Genomic DNA, 21,201 nt, shown 5'->3' on the forward strand with positions numbered 1-21,201 from the left:
ATCAAATCACAGTGCTGCAATGCAGCATTGTGATTTGTCTGTGCGCCGTGTTTCGGTGCCCAGCCAGGGGAAGGCTGGGCATGATCTCCATACACGCTGAACATGCAAAGTGCGCATGAATGTTTGGCCGGCACAAGAGGGCTGACAAAGCAGTCATGCGCAATTTGGAGTGGGCAAACCACTCCTTCCCAGCTCCTCTGTCATCGGAGCAGCCCCGCCCGCAAACCTGCCGCAGCAGGAAAACATAAAATGATAATATTTAGCGATATCATCATTTTTTATGTTTCCTTTCTTTCACTGCTCCAAAGCAGTGGGGCAACTGGCTGAATCGTGTCTGTGGTCGGGAGCAACACTAGCTTGCTGTTAGACCCTAAAAGGCTGTTACCTGTAGTACAGGGGGGTACCCCAAGGGAGCCTTCCAGTACATGGGATCATACTTTCAACACTGGAATCGGTTTTGGGGTATGATTCCAACATGTTTAATACCAAACATGACTGGGTTCGGTGCGGCCACTATATAGTTATACATCGCATAATGATTGATGTCCACTATAATTGCAAACTGCAATTACAAAGCCTGTGGAACCAACTTCAGGGTTTGTAGGGGTGCATGCAGGGACACCCTCACACTTATAACCAAGCACCCTTGCCTTCAGGAATGAAAAGACTGCCTTATGGGTGATTTAAAGGTTTTAAGTGTAGTGACCACAGTTATAAGGAACCTTATATCTGTTGTGAGAGGTGCAAGCACCAACTCACACAGGCTGCAATGACAGGTATGTAGTTCCGGTTTAAGTGGGCTCCCATTGGTGGCACAATACATGTTGCAGCCCCTGGGAGACCTCTGGTGTAGCTATGCCCTCGGAACCCCAGTACCATATACTAGGAACTTATAAGGGTACACCAGTAGCCAACTGTGAATGTACAGAAGTACTTACCATGGTCAATTTAGGCAGAAAGCACAGTGACTAGGTTTCCGATTAGCAGGATCCCAGTCAGACAAGTTTCAAGAACTTTATGCAGTTATGAGCAATATTAAATACGCTGTCTCTACCGACCGTCCCAGGCGCAGTCATTCCAACACATTCACAACCATTTACCCCACACCCGCTTATGTTTGGATGGGCAACCCCTGGCCTCATACACAGGTAGTTCTTGAGCAGCACATCAGTCCACTCCTCTCCGCCATTGGGCAAATGGTAGGGGGTTCGGGTCCTTCCATTTGGCCGGAATGTCTCTCTTGGCCACCACTGTGGCTGTGCCCAGTAAAGCTTTGTCTGCCTATGAGCCCCCGTTGCCTTCCAGGATCCCCAGGAGCAGCACCTAGGGCATACATGGGGCCTCCCTGCCCAGAACCCCATCCAGCTCTTCCACCACTTTTGCTCAAAACTCTGCTATAACAGGACAAGACCAAGTCATATGATAGAAGTCTGTGTACTCAGTCATACAGCATGTGCAACTTGAGGTTGGAAGACGTCCTGCTCGAAAGAGCCTGATAGGGGCGAGATATGAACAATAAAGATAGTAGGTTTGGATCAGTCGCAAGCGGTCCGAGATAGTGATCACTCGGGGGCCATAAGAGCATCCCTACAATCCCCTTCCTCCATAGGTCCGAGCTAGCCCTCCCATCTTGCTATCAAGTGATCTAGGGTGGCGAGGCAGTTGTTAACTAGTGTTTTGTAGATGTTTGAGACCCCCACCCTTAACCACTTCGCCCATAAGTTGTTTGGCCTCTAGGGGACTTGATTCGGGAAGGGTTGCACCACTAGGGAAGTGTGTCACGATGGCGTGTCGGAATTGGAGGTATTTGTAGAATTGTGTGTTGTTGAGGGAGTAGAGGCCTTACAGAGCCTGGAATGTACGAATGTGTTCTCCCCTCCAGACATCCTCTACCCGGGAAATGCCGAAGAGGTCCCATTTTTGGAATCCCTCCAGCTTCGCTACTTCCCTCAGCCACGTACCCTGCCACAAGGATGTCTGCAATGTGACTCTAGTTGCCCACTGGGTGTGTCGATGTGCTGAACGCCACACGAGGAGACTGATCTGGTTACATCTGGAATGTGATGGGAGACAGACGTACCATACAGCATGCATGGATCCCAGAGAATCCAAGTGCCAATAGCTCTACTCGGTACGCTGGATCTGACAACCCCCCAGAAAACCATTCATTGATCACCAATAGGCGCATGGCTAAGTAAAAGAGGAAGAGGTTGGTCATCCCCAGCCCACCATCATATGGGACCTTTTGGCAATGGACTAGAGAAACTCTCTGTCGGGAGTTTCCCCGCAGGAACGCAGTCGCCATCTTGTCTAGGGCAGAGAACTATTGTTTCGGGATATGAAGTGTAATGTTGTGCAACACTCATAGGAACCAGGGAAGTATCATCATTTTGTATAATCCTATTTGCCCTATCGGGTTCAACTGGAGGGTCTGCCACCTCCGAAGATCATCTTTGGTCTTTGCTAGCAATGGAGTGAGATTGAGAGACCAGGTTAGTTCTGGGTGGAGTGCCACTCATATCCCCAAATAACGAAAGCTTATCCGTCTGATCGGGATGGACGTTTGCCAAACCATGTATTCCTGGGAGAGATGCAAAGGGACCAGTACTGATTTAGTTGGACGCATCTCCAAAGAGTGTCAGAATGTGCAAGCAACGGGGGCCTGCGTGGCCGTGTTCGGCCATGAATAAAAGCACATTGTTTGTGGATAAGGCAATACGTTCCTCTTGGGACTCGCTCAGTCGCCAACCCTGAATCTGATCATCTCCCCTGATGAGACAAGCTAATGATTCTATGGGGAGGGCGAAAGTAGGGGTAGAGGGGGCACCCTTGTGTCGTCCCTCGTTCAATATGGAATTAATTCAAAAGGACTCCGTTGGTCAGCACGTGAGCTGAAGGTTTGGGGTAGAGTACCTTTACGAGGCCTCTGAAATACGTCCGAAAACCACATGGGCCAGCACAGCCTTCAGGTAGCGCCAGTCCACAGTGTCTAAGGCCTTCTCGAAGTCGATTAACAGTAAGGCCAGGTAAGGGGTCAGGAGATGACGGTAGGTCAGTGCCATGTCCAGACGCCTCAGACAGTGTCTCGCGCCATGAAGGGGCATAAACCCACATTGGTCGGGTCGATCAGGGTTGTGATGACCCTCTTGAGACGAGTAGCAAGGATTGTGGCATACAATTTGACTTTGGTGTTAATTAAATAAATCGTACGATAGTCCGAGCATAGGTTGGAGGGAGGGTCTGTTTTAGGGATGACCACAATGTAGTGACATTAATCTCACGTGGAAACGTCCCTTTCTCTATGGCCTCAGAGTATAGTGCATCGAGATGCGGTGTGAGGGTCTTCCTGAACGCCTGTTAATATTTCGCAGGATAGCCTTCTGGGCCTGGGGTCTTGCCTGAACTTAGTATCGAGATGGCCTGGGTTATCTCCTCTCGCGAGAGGGGCTGGTCAAGTGCTTGCATCTACGCTTCAGGCAATCGCGGGAGCGAGACCTCTCTTAGGAAATCGGAGCTCGACAGTGAGTTTTATCTCCGTGGTGCGGAGTAGAGACGGTTGTATTAAGAAGTGAATCTCTGTGCTATCGCCTCTGAGGCACGCTGGGTAGTGCCCTCTGCATCCACTATTTCAGGAATTACTCGGTTGGCTAAGGGGTGGGAGGCAAGCCAGTAAAGTACCCTGCTGTTTTTGTCACCCCATCCGTATAACCCGGCCGGTGAGGGACCTCCACATTTGCCTGGCCGAGTCTAAGGAGATACTCTGAATTCCTTCACGTATCAGTTCGAGCTGGCGGTTTGTGATACCCTCAACCTCTTTATCTACTACTTCCTCCAGTTGGACTGCGTGGGCTTCCAACTGGGAGACGTGTTCATCTCAGGCTTGATATGTTCGCTTGACGTGTCCCCTAGCAAATCCTCTAATTGTCCCCTTGCCAGCAGCCCAAAGCGTGCCAGGAGAGGTAACAGCGCCATCTTCAGTCTGGAAATATCTTTTTTAATTCATTCCCAATAGCATCCTTGCAGTTTTGTTATTGCAGGAACCAGGTGTTCAATCGCCACATGGGCAGAGCGCACCTGAGGGCCCTCCGAGATCCAGAATCAGGGGCGCGTGGTCAGAGATTCCTTGAATGAGTGTATGTATGGTCGTGCCAATCAGCAGTCCAAAGTAGGCAGGAACAAGTAGTCAATGCGTGCTTGGGTGCAATGGACAGCAGAGGTGTGTGTTGGCGGATACGTGGGTTCCAAATTCCCCAGACATCGCATAGACCCAGCTGGGAGGCCCAATCTGCGAGTTTTCATGGCATCAGCACTCCAATGTGGGGAAGGGGTGCCGGTGGCATCACATTCTGGGTTCATGACTGCATTAAAGTTCCCTGCAATCCCTGTTAGTCTCTGAGGAAGCGACAGCAGTAGGGTAGCTAGTTCATGCAAGGAAGGTGCAAGAACGACAGGGGGAATGTAGGCTGTGACCACGTTGACCGCCGGTCCAACCACTGTCCCCGTGAGAGCCAGAAACCACCCCTGCAGATCGCAGATTTCACGTGTAACTACAAAGGGGAAGGAGTGGCGGAGCAGGATTGCTACTCCTCGGCACCCTTGCATGAAGCCTACGTGGTATACCCTGTGAAATCCTTGGCGGGCTAAAACGGGGACAGTGGTTGTCTAATAAGTGGGTTTCTTGTAGCATAAGGGCAGAGGGGGGTGGAGCAGCTTAAGAACTTCAAGACTGTGGTATGTTTCACCCTGTCCAGAAGGCCATTAAAGTTTCAGGTGAGGATGCGTATGGGTTCCAGGTCAAGATTGGGAGTAGCCATGGGTGTTGTGTTTGGGGGGGTATAACTGGCAGTGCCAGGGTTTCCATGTCCTTTGTGTGTATAGCATATGTGCTGGGTGAGCCGGTGTGCTCTGGAGAAATGTAGTTATGGGATCGATGAGGGTGCTTCGTATCATGTGTTCTAAGTATCTAAAGGGAGCAGTCCAGGAGCCAGAAAGCACAACAGAACCCCCAAATGTAGCCCCTCCCCTCCCCATACTTCGTCCCTGGAAGCATCTGAGGCCCAAACAATATCAACTAGAACAAGTTCTGACATTGCACGTTGAGGGCACAGTGGTGGACCCCTCAACTGGTTAGGATTTATACTTAGTCTGAAGTTCGGAAATATTCAGTGTCATCAAGGCCGGTGTATAGCCACACTCACGGCTTTGGGTTAGAAAAATCAGACTGTTGGGCTGCCCAATAGGTCCGTGTCCCCGCTGCCTTCCATCACTGGGGGTTGATGATCGGGTCCTGTGTGCTTCTCCGGTTGGGACCCGCACCGGTGAAGCCGGGGGTGATCCCACTGCTGTTGGAGACCCAGAGGCGCTTCTTCGGATATCCTCTGATGACGAAGACTTCCTCCTTTGCGTGTTGCGTCTCCATCTGGACCGGGTACACCTATGCTGCGGTTTTGCCGGTTCGTCTGTTGCAATCCTTGAAGGCTTTTGTATAGAAGAGGAGGATAATGCTATGTTCCTGCAGAGAGGATGTTCCTCTGTGACCCATGTCCACGCCAACTCCAGGGAGTCAAAGAAGTGGCTCTTGTTGTTAGGCTGGAAACAGAAGTCTATTTGGGAGATTGAGGGCTCGCAGCTTCTGCTTGACAGCAATATAGGATCTCTGGTGAGCCTGGACCTCTTTAGTATAATCAGGTAATACCATGACCTTGGACCCCTGATAAGAAAGTGGGTTGTCGGCGCACTTCTGGAAGAAAAGCGTCCCTGCCCTTGAAGTTAAGGATGTGCGCTACAATGGGCCTGTGGGGACCCCCGGGGGCGGCTTCGGTGTGAGAGCTCGGTGCGCCCTCTCTACCATGAACCACGCAGAGAAACATTCTGACGACATCCATGATTTGATCCAGGTTTCAATGAAAACAGACACTTGATTGGGTTCTGATCCTTTGGGAATACCCACTAGCCGGAGGTTGTTCCAGCAGGGCAGGTTTTCGGCATCTTCTGCACACCTGTGGAGCTTAGTTGTCTGAGATTGGAGCTTTGAGACCTGCTGTTTAATGGATGAGGCCTCATCTTCAACGATAGATATACAGGACTCCGCTTCGGAGATCCTGGCTGTAGCATTTTGGAGGTCTTGCCTAATAAGTGCCATATCTATCTGTACCTCCCTAATGTTCCCACAGAGTGGGGTTGCTTAAAGGATAATAGCCAGGACTCCCTCGGGTAGTGGGGGCTTGGGTGCTGCGGCATTGCTCCCACCTGTGGTACACTTGGCGTATTGCTCCTTCTGGGTCTGGGAGGGGTAGGTTTCACCTGTCTGTCTTTGCCCATGCTGGTCCGTTGTCTGCCTCAGCAGTCCCCCCTGCAGAGAAGAGCTTTGATGGGTTAGGATGGGATAGGGTTCACTTGGGAGGGCCCTCCCAGTCCTTTGCTCGTTCAGCCTTGGGATGTCGTCTTCGCTGCTTTGTTGGTGGAACGGATTTATTGCGGTCTACCTCGCTGTTATGTCCTGTACTGGATACCTATGTTTTCTTTGATGCGTTGTTCGGATACCCTATCTCTGGCCTTTGTTGCGTTTGTGAGTCTGCTCCGGATATACTTGCTGCCGGGTCCCCTGCGTGTGTCCAGTAGGTGTCACACAGCCTGTTAGGCACCTTTGTGGGAAGTCTGGTCAGGCCACTCGGGTTTCCCTCGCCTACTTCAGGTCCGCATGGGTCAAAGGTCTCTATGCCCTCTAGTGGGAAAATTCAGGAGCAACCTCCTCAGGCCTCTTGGTTGGGGCACTCAGGACAATTGAGTGGCGGGGCAATGATCTCGGACCGGGTGTTGAGGGCAGCTAGGGCACTGCCCTCAAGAGTTGCTCTGAGGTGCCACCCGGTCTTGTGAGTCTCCCACTATTGGTTTCACCCCTACACGGAGTGAATCCACGTCGTATGTGTGTCATGTATTGTCCTCCTGCCGGCAGGGGGGAACGGCGTGGTGCCTTATCGCACCCGAGGACGTCAGGCGCTTCTTGGGTTACTTGGCGCCGGTGCTGAATAATCCACAGGGGTGGGGAGAAAGCCTCTCTTTAACCACGCCGGTGCCTGTGCTTGCTCAGTGGATCAAAGGTACAGTCTAGGCCCAGGGTATGTATGTTCCAGCCACCCCCCCTTACTCTTCACCTACAGGGCGAGGCGATGTCATACTGTTCAGTATCTCGAGGGAGTGGACCTTGGCCTCCACACTCACTTGTTCTTGGGCCTGTGGGTCGGGCCATCCACCTCCCCGCACTCCCCACGGTGGACCGCAGTCCCCAGCAGTTGGCCTTACAGCCAATCACAATCCTAGTAGGGACTCCCCGCCGGCCCTGCCCTCTCCCGGGCCACATCGGATCAACACAGTGCAGGTTCTGTCAGCGTCTACATAACAGTTGGGCCTCCCAGTCCAAATTTGTCCGGTGCTGCCAGCCATCCGGCATGACTTCACGTCACCGTCTCTTTCTCCTTCTCCTCTATCAGCCACCAGCCGCTTCTCAGCCACTTCCAGCTTCAGGATCGGGCCGCCACAGATTGTGGTCCAGCACTGCGGACAGGCAAAGGGGAATCCGGTCGGTTAACGGGTCTCCCTTGCCACTCAGTCAGCCGCACTCGCGGTGGGGATGGGTGCTGCCATCTTGAGCCCGGGCCTCCCAGTGCCTCCCAGATGCCCGCTCGAGTCTTATGGCATCCCTGTGGATTGGGCCGACTTGTGTCTCGTGGAGGAACACTGGTGTTAATTAGACAGAATTCAGGCATCTTGACAAAGAGCTAGGGCTGAGTGGATGACGGAGGGGTCCGGAGCACTCTCAGATTGTGTTCGCCATCTTGACTCTCTTGAACTCGTCCCCATGCTACACAATTAATACAGTGATGTAAAAACACTATAAAATAAATCATAGGAAAAGTTAATAAGGTTAAAAGCCTGAAATGCAGCAGCTAAAGATTATCACTATCCCATGTAAAGTTCCACTACTGTGTGCTTAACTCACCATTGTTCTACATGGTGTTAGCATGTAGCAATGAGCTGTGCCAATGAGTGGTACAGTACAAGAAAGCTTGTGGGTTCGATATTGGAAGTCTAGGGTCTTGATGAAGGCATGTGGAGAAGCTATCTCAGACAGATTTTTGGATTGCCTGCATTCCTGAGAGCTGGGTGGGAAACACACACACACAAAAGCACCAGTGTCTGCCTGCTTGCTGAGACCAGAGGACCCTGTGCAGAGTGCCTGGAGGAAGACAAAGTGCACTGCGGATGCACAAAGTGATGGCCCATTGGGGTCACAATACTGCATGGAGAGACAGCTCACTTCTCATCACAGTGCTGCAAAAGGGTGCTTATCTTCACAGCAGCTCCTATGTGGCTTACGGGGGTCACAAAGAGAGATGCCATGAGAGCCCATGCTTGCCATCGCGCACTGGCTGCATAGCCTAGAAGAGCACACTTGGCCGAAAAAAAGAGAACCATTTCCTGAAAAAATCAAGAGAAACAAAAAAGATTCTTTAAAACCCTGTTACGGGAAATGGGGATGCCTTGGGTAGATAGATATATTGTGAAGAACACAAATATTTTCTTAGATCCTTGTCTGCCAAGAGGGGATAAAGAATGGAGGTAAAAGACCTGCTTGGGGCTGATCACTGTCTTGAAGAAAGCTCCACTATTTCTGAAGAAAGTCTTAAAGAGAAAGACACTCTATTGGAGTTCTAGCATTCCAATTATTTTTTCTACACATTTGCATTTAAACACACTTTTAACATGGAAGGTAGAAAAAAGCATGCTTGGTTTGAAAAAGTAAAATAATTTCAGATGGTTTTGACTTCCAGCCAGATGGTGAGAAAGATGTTCAGGTTATAAAATAATCCATTCCTGAAGAGTCAATAAAATCATGAATATTTAAAATTGATCTGATTAAATCAGCATAATCAGTGATATTATATTTAAAGATATTACTAATGTGTAATGGATATCAATACTGCAAATGTACTCAATTTAAATATTTGTAAATGTTTAATTGATTCTGTGAAAACATTAAGTCCCTGTCCACCACTGAGAAGATATAATTGTTGCTAATGAGGTGAAAATTTTGTAGGAGCGCTCAAATTTATGCTTGTGACTACAATTATGCAGCTAATTATGTCAACTTTCATTCCTAAAAAACTCGGCGGGACGGAACGGGAGCGGACGCTCCTCCATGCGGGATCGTGGCATCTCCTCCAGCCCCCCATGACCCTGCGGACACCCTGCATCTTCAGATTACCTCAGTGGGCTGCCTTAGCGCTGAGCGAGCCCGACCCCTGCAGTGCGCGACGGATGACCAGAGAGCTCTGGAGACCGATGAGAGGAAAAGCGTGAAGGAAGAAAAGTCGGTAAACCACCAAGCGCACCACATCTATTGAGCAATCGCTGTCCTTGATGAGCCACTCTGAACCCCTCTGATGCAGCGGCCAGCTACATAGGGCGAGCAACTTCGTCCCAAGTTATCTACAACCCTGCGAGTGCCCTGTTCCACAGACCTCCATAGCGTTGAGTGCACCCAGTAGCTGCACAGCACCACAGGCGAGCGGGAGGTCAACCAACAGACACGAACGGGGGACACACGAAGGGGAGGCCGATTCCCCCCAGGAGAGACGGACCCACTGCTTAACACCGGTGGGGGAGATCCATGAGACATGATCACAGAGTAATGCACCCGATTCCAAAATGGTGCTGGCAGTAGATTGTCGCTTGGGGTCTAAGCAACACCTCAAAAGAGTCCCTCTGTTTTCTTCTTTTATATAAATGCCTCATAATTTGAACGGAAATTGCATCTACTCCCCAGACTTAAAGGGATGACCCAGATGAGCCCCCCGGACTAATCGAAAATGACCCTTGAGGCGCCCCGCCTGACCTGCAAATGGCTGCTGTCTCTCCCACTGACGGATATTCCTCACCTGCGCTCACCCCCCTGAAGTCACATGATCAAAGGCCCTGTCCTCATGCTGCACCACTGCATTGACTACACCCCCTTTGCCTCTGAGTTTGAGAATTTTGGAGACGGACGAGTTTATCAGCTAAGACTCCACCACCTTGCCTGACCTCAAGATGGCAGCCTCAGTTGGTCTCCCCACGACGCCATATCACTCATTGACAATTGATCTGGCCATATGCCCGATCTTGAGTACAGCTCTCACTGACCCTTCATCCTGCTCTCCCTCCAGGGCATTTACTTGTTGATCTTTCCCTTGACTGCGGAGACCTTGCTATCTGACTGACGCCCGGTGGAGCTACCTGTTAGCTAAAGAGGAGATGGGCTGTAGATTCCCCCTCGGCCGTCACCTACCCAGCCGGACCTTGGGCAGACCATCCTTTGTCTCTGTCGTATCCCCCTCCTACTCCTTCACCCTGCCCCTTTCCCCCTCTAAGCTCCTTTCCTATTGTCATCTTCGCTCTTTAAATGTTTTTCCGTTGAGACCTAGCTATCTGACTGATGCCTGGTGGAGCTACCTGTTAGCTAAAGAGGAGATGGGCTGTAGATTCCCCCTCGGCCGTCACCTACCCAGCCGGACCTTGGGCAGACCGTCCTTCGTCTCTCCGTCGTATCCCCTCCTACTCCTTCACCCTACCCCTTTCCCCCTCTACGCTCCTTTCCTATTGTAATCTTCGCTCTTTAACCCCTTCGCTGCTCATGACGAGCTCAGCTCGTCATGAGGCACAGTAGAGCTGTGCTTATGACGAGCTGACCTTGTCATGAACAATGATAAATCTTACTTTCCAGCACAGGAGGGGAAAACCACTAGCAGCCAAGGTGTTAAATGTTTTTCCGTTGAGACCTAGCTGTCTGACTGTTGCCCGCTGAAGTTACCTGATAGCTGAAGAGGAGATGGGCTGTGGATTCCCCCGTGGCAGTCACCTACCCAGCCAGACCTGGGGCAGACTTTACCTTCGTCTCTCAGTCGTATCCATACCTTACCCCCTTTCCCTATCCACTTTCCCCTTTTCAGTCCATTTCACTTACCCTCTATGTTCTTTAAATGTTTTTAATGTTATGTTTTTTTTTGTAATCTGTGATTGATGTAATTTGGCAACTATGTGGAACCTTATGTAAAGCGCTCTGATACCTCCGGGTCTAGCCAGCGCTATATAAAACTCTTTAAATAAATAAATAGAAATAGACACAGAACACACACTTATAATAGCATATGTTCAGAAGATACACTTTGAGCAAGCATTCTGAAGTCTTTGTGATGGTCACTAGCATCGCTGACCCCTTTCACAGAAATCCAATTATATGAAGTAACTCTGCTCCTGTTAACAGAGAAAGACTGACATTCAGCACTGGTTATGTGAATTAACAAACAGAGGCAGACATTTTCAACAAATAAAGGGAAACTAGAACAACAGATGTAAGAATAATGTGTGGATGAAGCAAGAACTCACCTGTTCACAATATACCAACAAGCTGCTAGGAACCCAGATAAGCATGTGCCACTAAGGAGCCAGCTGGTTATATAGAGAGCAATCACATAAAGCGCCTGAAGTCCAAATAGAGTGCAAATATAAAAATATATGGGCTCAAAATAGTGCTGCAAAATAAAAGACATAAGACATCAATGTCACTTTACTAACTGCTAACAAAAATAATTTTGACCACAGCAAATGTTATCAAACAAGGTTAATACACAAATTTTACATTCAGTAAAGCTTGCTCCAAGTCTCATTTAACCAAGATCCCCAAATATTTTTTAAGACATTGTAATATTTACTGGGGTGGGTGGCTACTCACCGCAAGGATTAATCACAACCCCTTTCAGTGTGAACCATCAAAGTCACTAGATTAACCTGAGCTCAACCCCATGATAGCTATAGCACAGAGCAGGCAGGCTTAACTTAGGGCAATTAATTACCGAAACAGTAATAAAGTCAACATGCAAATCATTAAGAAACCGAAACCGAATTGAAAAACCAGAGTAAATTTTATTAAGCAAAGTGACAAAAGTTCAATAAGGGGAACAGGATGTATGAATTGTTAAGGTTTTAAGTAAGAAGAGTGTCAAGAAGCACAAATTGTCTAAGATACTCAATGGTCGCAGTAGACTGGGACCTGGGTGCAATCTGAGGCTGACCTCAATTGAGTGGAGGTCAAGTATACCTGGTCAAAAATGTTATCTTCTGACTTAGTCCTTTAAGTCCCAGGACTCAGAAGAGGCACATAGTGAGAGGATGTTGAGTAACGGACAACAGCAGGGTCCAGTCCAGGTCCAGTTGGCAACTGGTCAGTTGTAGGAAAGGCCTCTTGTAGCTTGCTGTATCCCTGTAGCTTTAACAGGAGGTCAGCCTTATGACTCTTGAAGTCTGCTTGTTTGTCCTGGGTTCAAGAGGGAGCAGGTCTAGTCCTGCAGGGCTATTCTTCCTGAGGCCCAGTTGTGTTCTGAAGTAGGTGCCTGGAGGTGCTACACGTACAGCTTGCACAAACTAGTGGATGGGAATGACTCCTAGGCACGCCTTAACCAATAGGGTAAAAGTTCTGGGGCAAACCTACCCACTTTGGGCATTTTTAAGATTTTCTTTGACCACATTCAACTTAGTCTCTGAGAGCTGGGGGTGTGTACATGCGAGGACTATTCTGTGGTAATCCTAGTATTCTCTCATATCTAACACTCCAATCCAGTTTTTAGTCACTGGACGCCCCAATAAACTCAGTGACAGACGTCTGGTAAAACAAAAGCTGGGTCTTCCAACAACCACATCATGGAAATTCAAGAATTGCCTTGGCATCCTGTTTAATTCCTTTCAAGTGTGCCCCACGTGTTATATTTAAACCAGAAGTAGGAATTAACACTGCCAAGTCAAAAAGCATTTGCAATGCAATAGGTCTCGAATTAGGAAAGTTTGAGCTATTGGTATTTTAAATGACAAATTTTTTATTTATGTGTTGGTTTTGAAAATCGCGAAATTAATAGCATTGTCATTTACAATGCCAATACTTTTAAGTTTCGCAAATGTGACACCTATAGCATTTGTAATGCAATATGTGTTGTATTTACGTGACTTAGATGTATTGATATTACAAATCACAATTGCTTTTAATTTTTTTAAATAAGTAATACTTAAATAAAAGTTATTATAATTTATAATGGCAATAGCTTAAACTTTTGTAAATAACTTTTGTGAAGATTATGTTCAGTGTATTTTATTATGACGAAAATCCAAGAACAGAAGTGAAATATTAACATCTTTTTGTTACATTTGTAAAAAAGCTTGAAACATTGAGAGAACATATTTGAACCAGTTGTTGAATGGTTGCACAGATTGATGCTGTGGTGGCGCTGAGTTATGTGGTTGCGACGAGTGATGCTGTGGCGTTCAGTGATGCTGTGGTAGCGCATAGTGATGTTGTTGTGCCCCTGAGTGATGCTGTGGTGGTGCTGAGTGATGCTGAGGTGATGCGATAGATAGAGTGTAATTATGTGGCGTGTAACTATGTGGCACTGAATGGTATTGTTTGGAGTGTATGTTGCATTGAGTGCATTGTAATTATGTAGTATATAATTATGTGTCACTGAGTGAAATTGTGTGGAGTGTGTGTTGCATTTAGTAGAGTGTAATTAGGTGGTGTGTTATTATGTGGCACTGAGTGGTTTTTTTGAGTGTATGTTGCGCAGCGCTTCGCGCTGCTTACACCAGCTCGACCTAAAAAGGTGAAATAAGGCTCATTGTTTGGCGTTCCCACTTAAACAAAAACACACTTGGCAAAGAAAAGAGGTCATCGCCCTTTTATTGAGCCTGTCCGTACACCCGCTTTGCTGCTTTTATTTTGGACTTATTTTAGTAAAATGTAATAGTTTGTGATCTCCGTCAGCACAGGCCTCTCTTTCTCCTTACAGAGTTTTTCTTCCGAGAGAAAGCCCTGTTACCCTACTACAAAGCAAAGCAAAAAAAAAATGAAACGCAAAGTCAACCTGCATGGATTGCTCAGGTTTTAAGTGAAGTTTAATGAGGGCAGGAGGCCCAGCAGAAGTGGAAAAGGCACGCACGGGTTGAAAGGTTGCAGAGAAGCTAGCCTTTGCAGGCATGACCAGGCTAGACCTATTTTTTTTTTTTTTTTTTTAAGTGCCATTCACTTTGGCAGCTTGTCCCATTTCCTTTCCTGCACCGACACGCACTGTAAACAGGGTTCCTCCTCACGGGTGTCTGGCCTGGGGTTGCACTTCATAATGGGAACTGCAGCGTGCCTGAGCGGCGAGCCGGCTCTGGCTCTAAACAGCGCTGACAGTTCTGACGAATAGACACAGTAAAGGCGGCCTGTGGCGGTGGGGGCCACTGAGAGCACCCGAGCATTCCTGGGGGCTGGGGCTGTACATCGCGCTACATTCAGCAGGCACCCCGCGCACAGGCAGACCTTTCTTGTGGATTTACGTCCTGACAGCATGTGCGCTTCCGTGAACACATGCCAGATTCTCAAAGCCGTTTTCATACGTAAAAGTACTTTTAAGATCGAAAATGACAGAGTTTTGCCCCTGTGAAGCTCAAAAGTCAGCTGGCAGTAGGACTTAGCACCCTTGTTGATAGACAAACAAAACCTCCAAAAAATTCCAGAATTTAGCATTAGTGAAATATGCCAAATTATTGGAAAGCTCACATTAGCCAAGTTTGCAATAATGCGCTTCTAGCAAGCGTGAGCCCTGTGTAAAAAGTCTTGCAAGCCTCCTGCATGACATTGGTTCGCACAGAGCATGTCTTCTCTTCTGCGACTGTCTGCCGTACGTTACAGCCGCTGAGTGACGTAAGGCGGGCGCACGCATTTCCGCGCAGACGCAGAGCACTCTTGGCCATTTCTACGCTTGCTGATGTCGTTGAAGAGGCGACGGACGATGAAAGAGCGGGGACCGCTGAGAAGGCGGGGGATGGGGGGGGGGCAATGCCCGAGAGGGGAGGTAGAGCAGAGAGAGGGAACAGAAGCGGGGAGCTTTGGGGGAAATTAAGACACGTATGTGAAAGTTGCGGGGGTGTGTGTGTGTGCGCGTGCGTGTGTGTGTGTGCATGTGCGTGTGTTTGATTGCGAGAGGCTGACTGGAACTGGGACAGGAGATGTGCACAGAGTGTGGGTGAACGTGCGCGCACACATGCTGAAATCACCGACGGCCCTGCGCGTGCCCATCCTTTGTCCCAGATTCACAGCAAGTGGATGACAATAGAGGCTTCGCTGGACGCAGCGCTTCGCGCTGCTTACACCAGCTCGACCTAAAAAGGATGCTCAGAGCCCCCACCCAGCATATTCTGTGAGCTTCAGAGGAGTCATCCCTGCCCATTCAGGTCGACCTGTCCATCACAGTGACCTATTGGGTAGGTCTTGGGAGGATTGTATCACCTTTTTTCACACCTATTAAAATTCTAATCCCTGGCTGGAAAAAGTTGTAAAGTAAATACATATTAGCCTCCAGGAACTTCAGGCAGAGAATTACTTTTCCTTAATATCTATTAATAATCGGACTTCCCATTGGATTTTTATTAACTTTTAGAAATAGTAGATTCATTATTTTTCTAGCTAGTCCAATTTCTGATATACAGCATTCTTTGTGAGTCAGCTGTCCTACTACAGTGAAAATATCTTTTGGTTGCTAGTTACTATAAGGGCATTTTAAATGTCTTTATGCCCTACTTTTAAATACAGTGGGCCCTGCCTTGTGGACTACTAGGCCTACAAACAAGTGACTTATTAATATTTAAAAGGGAGCTTTTGACCTGTCAAAAGGTTTATTTTGACAGGTCGAATTGCGGTTTTTACACTGCTACAGTCCGGTATGCAACCTTTACAATGCAACTTTTACCACGCAGTGCTGTTACAACGCATGTATTACAACGAAAACCATTACAACGCATTACACTGGGGGGCGCTCTAGGATAAGGAATAGTTTTAATTTACTATCCAACACCTTCCCTAGTGTCCACAGGGACTGGAGTTGGAATAGTAAATTAAACTATTCACTATCCAGCACCCCCAAGTGTAATGCGTTGTAAAGGTTTTTGTTGTAATACTTGCGTTGTAACAGCATGCGTGGTAAAAGCATGCGTTGTAACGTCATACATCCCTACAATCCAGCTACATAGGGTAGGCCTCAAGGAATGTTTGCACTGCCAATGTAGTGAATGGCATAATAGCTGCTGCAGTTCACTGGTAGTATTTAACTACAAAGCCCTGGGTTTATCTTGCACCATATAATAGGAACTTGCAGATTAGTTAAGTATACCAATTGGGAATATGCCAATCCAACCAACTTCAATGTGGGAGTACAGGCCCTTTACTACTGGTTAGCAGGAGTAAAGTGCAGAGTTCTTAAACCAGTAAAAATATAGGCTCCAGCAAGAGGTCAAAAATCTGTGGTGACCAAGCAGAAAATGTGGATTTCCTACACATTAAAAAAAACTTAGGGGCATGGCCAAGAGCGTCGAGATGGGGGTCACAATTTAGGAGTGCTCCGGACCCCTCCGTCATCCGCTCTGAATCCGCCCGCCATCAGGACCCTAGTGACCCTGCTCTCCTTCACCCGCTTACCTGGAGATCCGGAGGTTCCTGCGGTAGTGCTTTACTTGGATCCTTGGGGCTGCAGACACCTTTCCTTCGTGTACCTCCTCGCGGCCTCCCTCAAGATGGCGGCCGCGGCCCCTTGCTTGGTCTGATGCCCCGACAGCGTGGCTGTGAGGTGCCTCGTCGCTGGCCTTCTGGGGATCGGCCGGCGAGACAGCGGACTCTTCCTCCCCCCCCCCCCCCCCCCCCCTTCTCCTGGCATTGCTGCGGCTGATGCTGCCGGGGCCGTGAGGATGTTTGCCTGCTTGCCTGGGCTCCCTCTGCCTTTCGGGAGCCGGACCCGTCTGCTGCTGCCCTCAAGCTCCTGACGTTTGACCGGGGGAGGAGCTGAACAATCTTCATTGCCCCAGGCGGGGTCGTGGTATTGTTGCCCCACTGGAGGAGCCGCTGCATCGCTCCTGTGCCCCTTCCCCGAGCTGCTGCGACTCCGGGGCCGCCGGCCGAGGACTGCGAGCCTGACCTTCCTCACTGGCGTTAGTGTGGCTGACACTGCGGGGGCCTACATGATGCTGGTCTGCCTTCTCGGGCTCCCTCTGCATTCCGGGAGCCCGGACCCGTCTGCTGCTGCCCTCAAGCTCCTGACGTTTGGCCCGGGGAGGAGCTAAACAATCTTCCTTGCCCACGGTGGGGTCATGGTGTTGTTGCCCCACTGGAGGGGTCACCGCATTGCTCCTGTAGCCCCCCCCCCCCGGGCTGCCGTGACTCCGGGGCCGACCTGCCGGCCTCCAGTGCTCCAGTGCTCGGCCGGCGGGACTGCGGGCCTGACCTTCCTTCCTGGCGTTGGTGCGGCTGACGCCGCGGGGACCTACATGACGCCTGCCTGCCTTCTCAGGCTCCCCCTGAATTCAGGGAGTCCGGATCTTCCGGGAGACGACCTCGGGCACTAACGGGGTGGTTTGAAGAGGAGCTGTGCTGTCCCCGCTCCCACCGGCAAACTTGTGGCCTTGTCTCCCCGCTGGGGGGGCACAACCTCGCTCCTGTGGGCCCCGAGCTGCCATGCTCCTGGTGGACGAACTGGCTGTCTGCCAGGTCAGTTATGAGGTGCTGCTGCTGCCTGGGACCCCGCAGGTGGCCTGTGACGCTGTGTGGTTGCCCTCGGAGGTGACCGAGGTGCTGCTTGGACCTCCTGACTGAGATACACTGCTGCCTACGGACCGCCGGGGGACTCTCCTTCCCCCCTCCCCCCTGCGGTACCTGCGGTTGAGAGGTGAGGAGGCGTGGACATGGGCAACGGAATGCCCGCTGCGGACGCCTGCCCAGGCCCACATGCAACCTGCTGCAACCGGTGCTCTGCCCGCGCCGTAGACGCTCGGGGAGGCGCAGGGGCTGGCAGGGTGCGCGCTCTGCCTCTCCAGTGGGCCCTTCCCGGGGCCACACGCCTCGGCCCTCTAGGGAGACGTCTCCGGCCAGGCGGCGCCCTAGCTCCCTAGGCCACTCTGACCCCGGCTCAGCTTCACCTCGACTGTCCCCGATAGACCTTCCGACACCGATCTCTCCCGCAGCCCGATTCTTCTTCTCGGACCGGCTTGATCACATCGCAACGCTGTAAACCTTTTGTCCGATGTCTGCGTTCCTGGTTGGAGTCCTCTAAGACCAGTATCCCATTTGGTCACTGACTGTTCACCGATGGTATAGGACATGAACATCCTAATATGAGGAGGGGTCCTCCATGACTGTCCCAGTTTCCGAGCGTTTTAGCTTGGTGTTTCAGTATTTCTGTTACTGTTCGGGCGACAGATGCTTCCGGTCCTGAAGTGTAGGGGGGGGGGGGATTGGAGCCTTTGCCCCTCTTTGTTTGGTTTTTCAGGGCTATTGTTTTTTGCACCATTTTTGTTCCAATACATTTGGGAGAACACATCCTGCACACTGCTACGCTACCCAGTCCAAGGACTCTGGGAGTTACCTCGCCTCTAGTGTCCCAGCTAAGCTGCCCTGCGGCTCGGCTCCCCCCATGGCCTCCTCCTCCTTGGAGATTCTAACGCGCTCTCATCGCTCAGCTTAATGTCCTGGAACGTTAACGGCCTGCTGGTCAAAATCAAGCGCGCAGCCGTCCTGCGATAAGCCCAGCGACAGGAGATAGACATACTCATGCTTCAGGAAACCCATCTACTAGGACAGCATTGTCCCTTCCTTGCCAGCTATGGCTATGGCGCTACTTGGCATTCTGGGTTTGGTAGAGGGTCTAGAGGGGTGGCCATTATGGTGCGCCGTACTCTTCCCCTAGTGGCGCGTAGGGTTACACAAGACCCTCAGGAATGCTTTATCCTGTTAGTAGGGACCCTTGGGGATAGCCCGCTTAACTTGCTGTCTGTCTATTCCCCTCCTGCCTTGCTGGCCGCTACACTCCGCGGACTTACCCCGCTGATCGCGGCTTTGCCATTTGGACTGGCCGTGGTGGGGGGGTGACTTCAACGCCGTTATGGACCCTGGCCTCGACACTGCATCCTCTCCCTCTATTTCCAAGACTGCTCAGTCTGGTCTTCTCTCCTCATGGGCGGCCATCTTGGGACTCAGAAGCCTGGAGACTATGGCACCCGACTGCCAGGCAATACGCCCACACTTCTGTCTCTCACCACACCCACGCACGCCTCGACTATGCTTTCCTGCCGGCTCAGGACTGCTGATCGTTCCAGGCAATCTCTATTCTCCCGAGGGGCCTCTCGGACCATTCGCCAGTGCTACTTCACGTGGGGGCCCTTCCCCCATCCTCTCGTCCACTTTGGCGCCTCAACGCCTGGTTCCTCCAGGACGAGTAGTTCAGGGACAGCATTGGTGCTGAATTCTCCTCCTATTTTACCATTAACCAGGGCTCAGTGTCCTCCTTTCGCACCCTTTGGGAGGCTGGTAAGGCTACCATTAGGAGGTTCGCCGAAGGCGAGTTGAAACTCACTCGGGCGGCGCGTAACTCTCAGCTCGCGCGTTTGGAGGCGCAGGCCGCCCTGCTTGAGGGGATGAACCTCGATGATAGATCCTATGCTCAGGAACGGAGACTGGCGTTCCTACGAGACTAAATGAGACCGACCTCTCTGGAAGCTGCCAAGCTTCTTTGGCGTTCGTCCGTAGCCCAAGTGTATGGCTGGGGAGACAAAAATGGAAAGCTCCTCCACTGCCTCGCCACCCACCCTATGGCCCACCGTTCATACCTGAGATGACAGACGCAGAGGGAACGCTTCACTGTGCTCCGGTAGCGGTTGCCCAATGCTTTACCTCCTACTATGCTGCCCTTTAACTCAGCGCGTTCGCCTGCTCTTTCTCGCTCTGATCTCCAACGGGAAGAGTTTTCTCTACCACGTCTTAGCGACTCTGATGCGGCTGCGTTGGACCTTCCTCTCACCCCTGAGGAGGTGTCTTGCACCATTTCGCGCCTAGCAGCTGGTAGGAACCCTGGGCCGGGCGGTCTCCACCAGGAGTTTTATTCGTCCTTTCGCGATACCCTGCTTCCATCACTTGTGGCAATGTATAAGGAGGCGGCGGAGTGCGGCTCATTCCGGCGAGAGACGGATCTCGCTACTATTGTAGTGATCCCTAAGTCCCAGCCCCCCTCGAAATGCTGCTCGGACTTGCGTCCCATTTCGCTCATTAATACGGAACTTAAGATTTTAGCTTCCGTACTGGCCGATCGCATATGCCGCACTTAGGCCAGCTTGTCCACCCTGACCAATGCGGCTTCATGCCTCTCCGAGGGACTAGACCCTGTCTCCGACACCTTCCCCTTGCCCTTGAGAACCGACACCTGCTTACTCCATATTTGTCCCATCTCCTTATTGATTTTGTGAAGGCCTTCGACTCCGTTGACTGGAGCTACTTGGATGCAGTGTTGGAACAGATGGCTTTGGCAATGCTTTCCGTCACTTGGTGAGGCTACTCTATCACCGGCCTCGGGCGCAGGTCCTCGTTAACGGCGCTCTATCCCGCCCCTTCCCCCTTGGACGGGGTACGCGGCAGGGATGCCCCCTCTTCCCGATCCTTTTCGCTCTAGCTATGGAGCCGTTTGCGTGCCTTTTCGGCAGTGACAATTCCTTGACTGGCTGGAGGTGGCCAGGCCTAGCGGAGGATAAAATTGCGTTATACGCGGATGATGTGTTGCTGTTCCTGGCGGACCTAGCCCGATCGCGACCTGGCTGCCTTTGGGCATTGGCCACTTTTGAACAGGCCTTCGGCTTGCTGCTTAACCCGGCCAAGTCCATCCTTGCCCCCTTACACTTATCGCGCAAGTGTTTTGACTGGCAGTCGTCGATTCCGCTCTGGCGGCTGTCTTTCAAGTATTTGGGGATCTGGATCTCCCTCCTCCCCGACCTTGCATGGGGACTCAATGTTGCCCCGCTGGTTAGGCGGGTCCGCGCCGACCTCCTTAAATGGTGCACGTTGCCTCTCAAACCTTTGGGCAGGATTGCCCTGTACAAAATGATGATCTTGCCCCGTTTTTTGTACATGCTCCAGAACACTCACCTCTCCTTTGCCAGATCTTGGTTCCGGGACATGGATGGCATGGCCATTAAATTCCTTTGGTGGGGTCGGAGGTCCAGGCTGGCCCTGGCCCAATGCAGAGTCCCACCTTTTGATGGAGGTCTCGGAATTACAAACCTTTACCTCTACTACTTAGCAACTCATCTCCTCCCGATTCATGA

The 21,201-nt window shown here is 50.7% G+C and overlaps 1 protein-coding gene across 3 annotated transcripts in view; it reads right to left on the bottom strand.

The window, feature by feature from the left end:
* Positions 1 to 21,201, bottom strand: part of DPY19L3 (dpy-19 like C-mannosyltransferase 3) — a 472,263-nt gene that overhangs the window by 278,135 nt on the left and 172,927 nt on the right. For all 3 annotated transcript variants that reach the window (XM_086945460.1, XM_086945459.1, XM_086945461.1), the window contains one exon: positions 11,425 to 11,570. In XM_086945460.1, coding sequence (XP_086801586.1) covers positions 11,425 to 11,570 — 146 coding nt within the window. The remainder of the gene's footprint in view (positions 1 to 11,424; positions 11,571 to 21,201) is intronic.

Source organism: Lissotriton vulgaris, chromosome 12, assembly GCF_964263255.1.
Source record: "Lissotriton vulgaris chromosome 12, aLisVul1.2, whole genome shotgun sequence".
Taxonomy (NCBI): Eukaryota; Metazoa; Chordata; class Amphibia; order Caudata; family Salamandridae; genus Lissotriton; species Lissotriton vulgaris.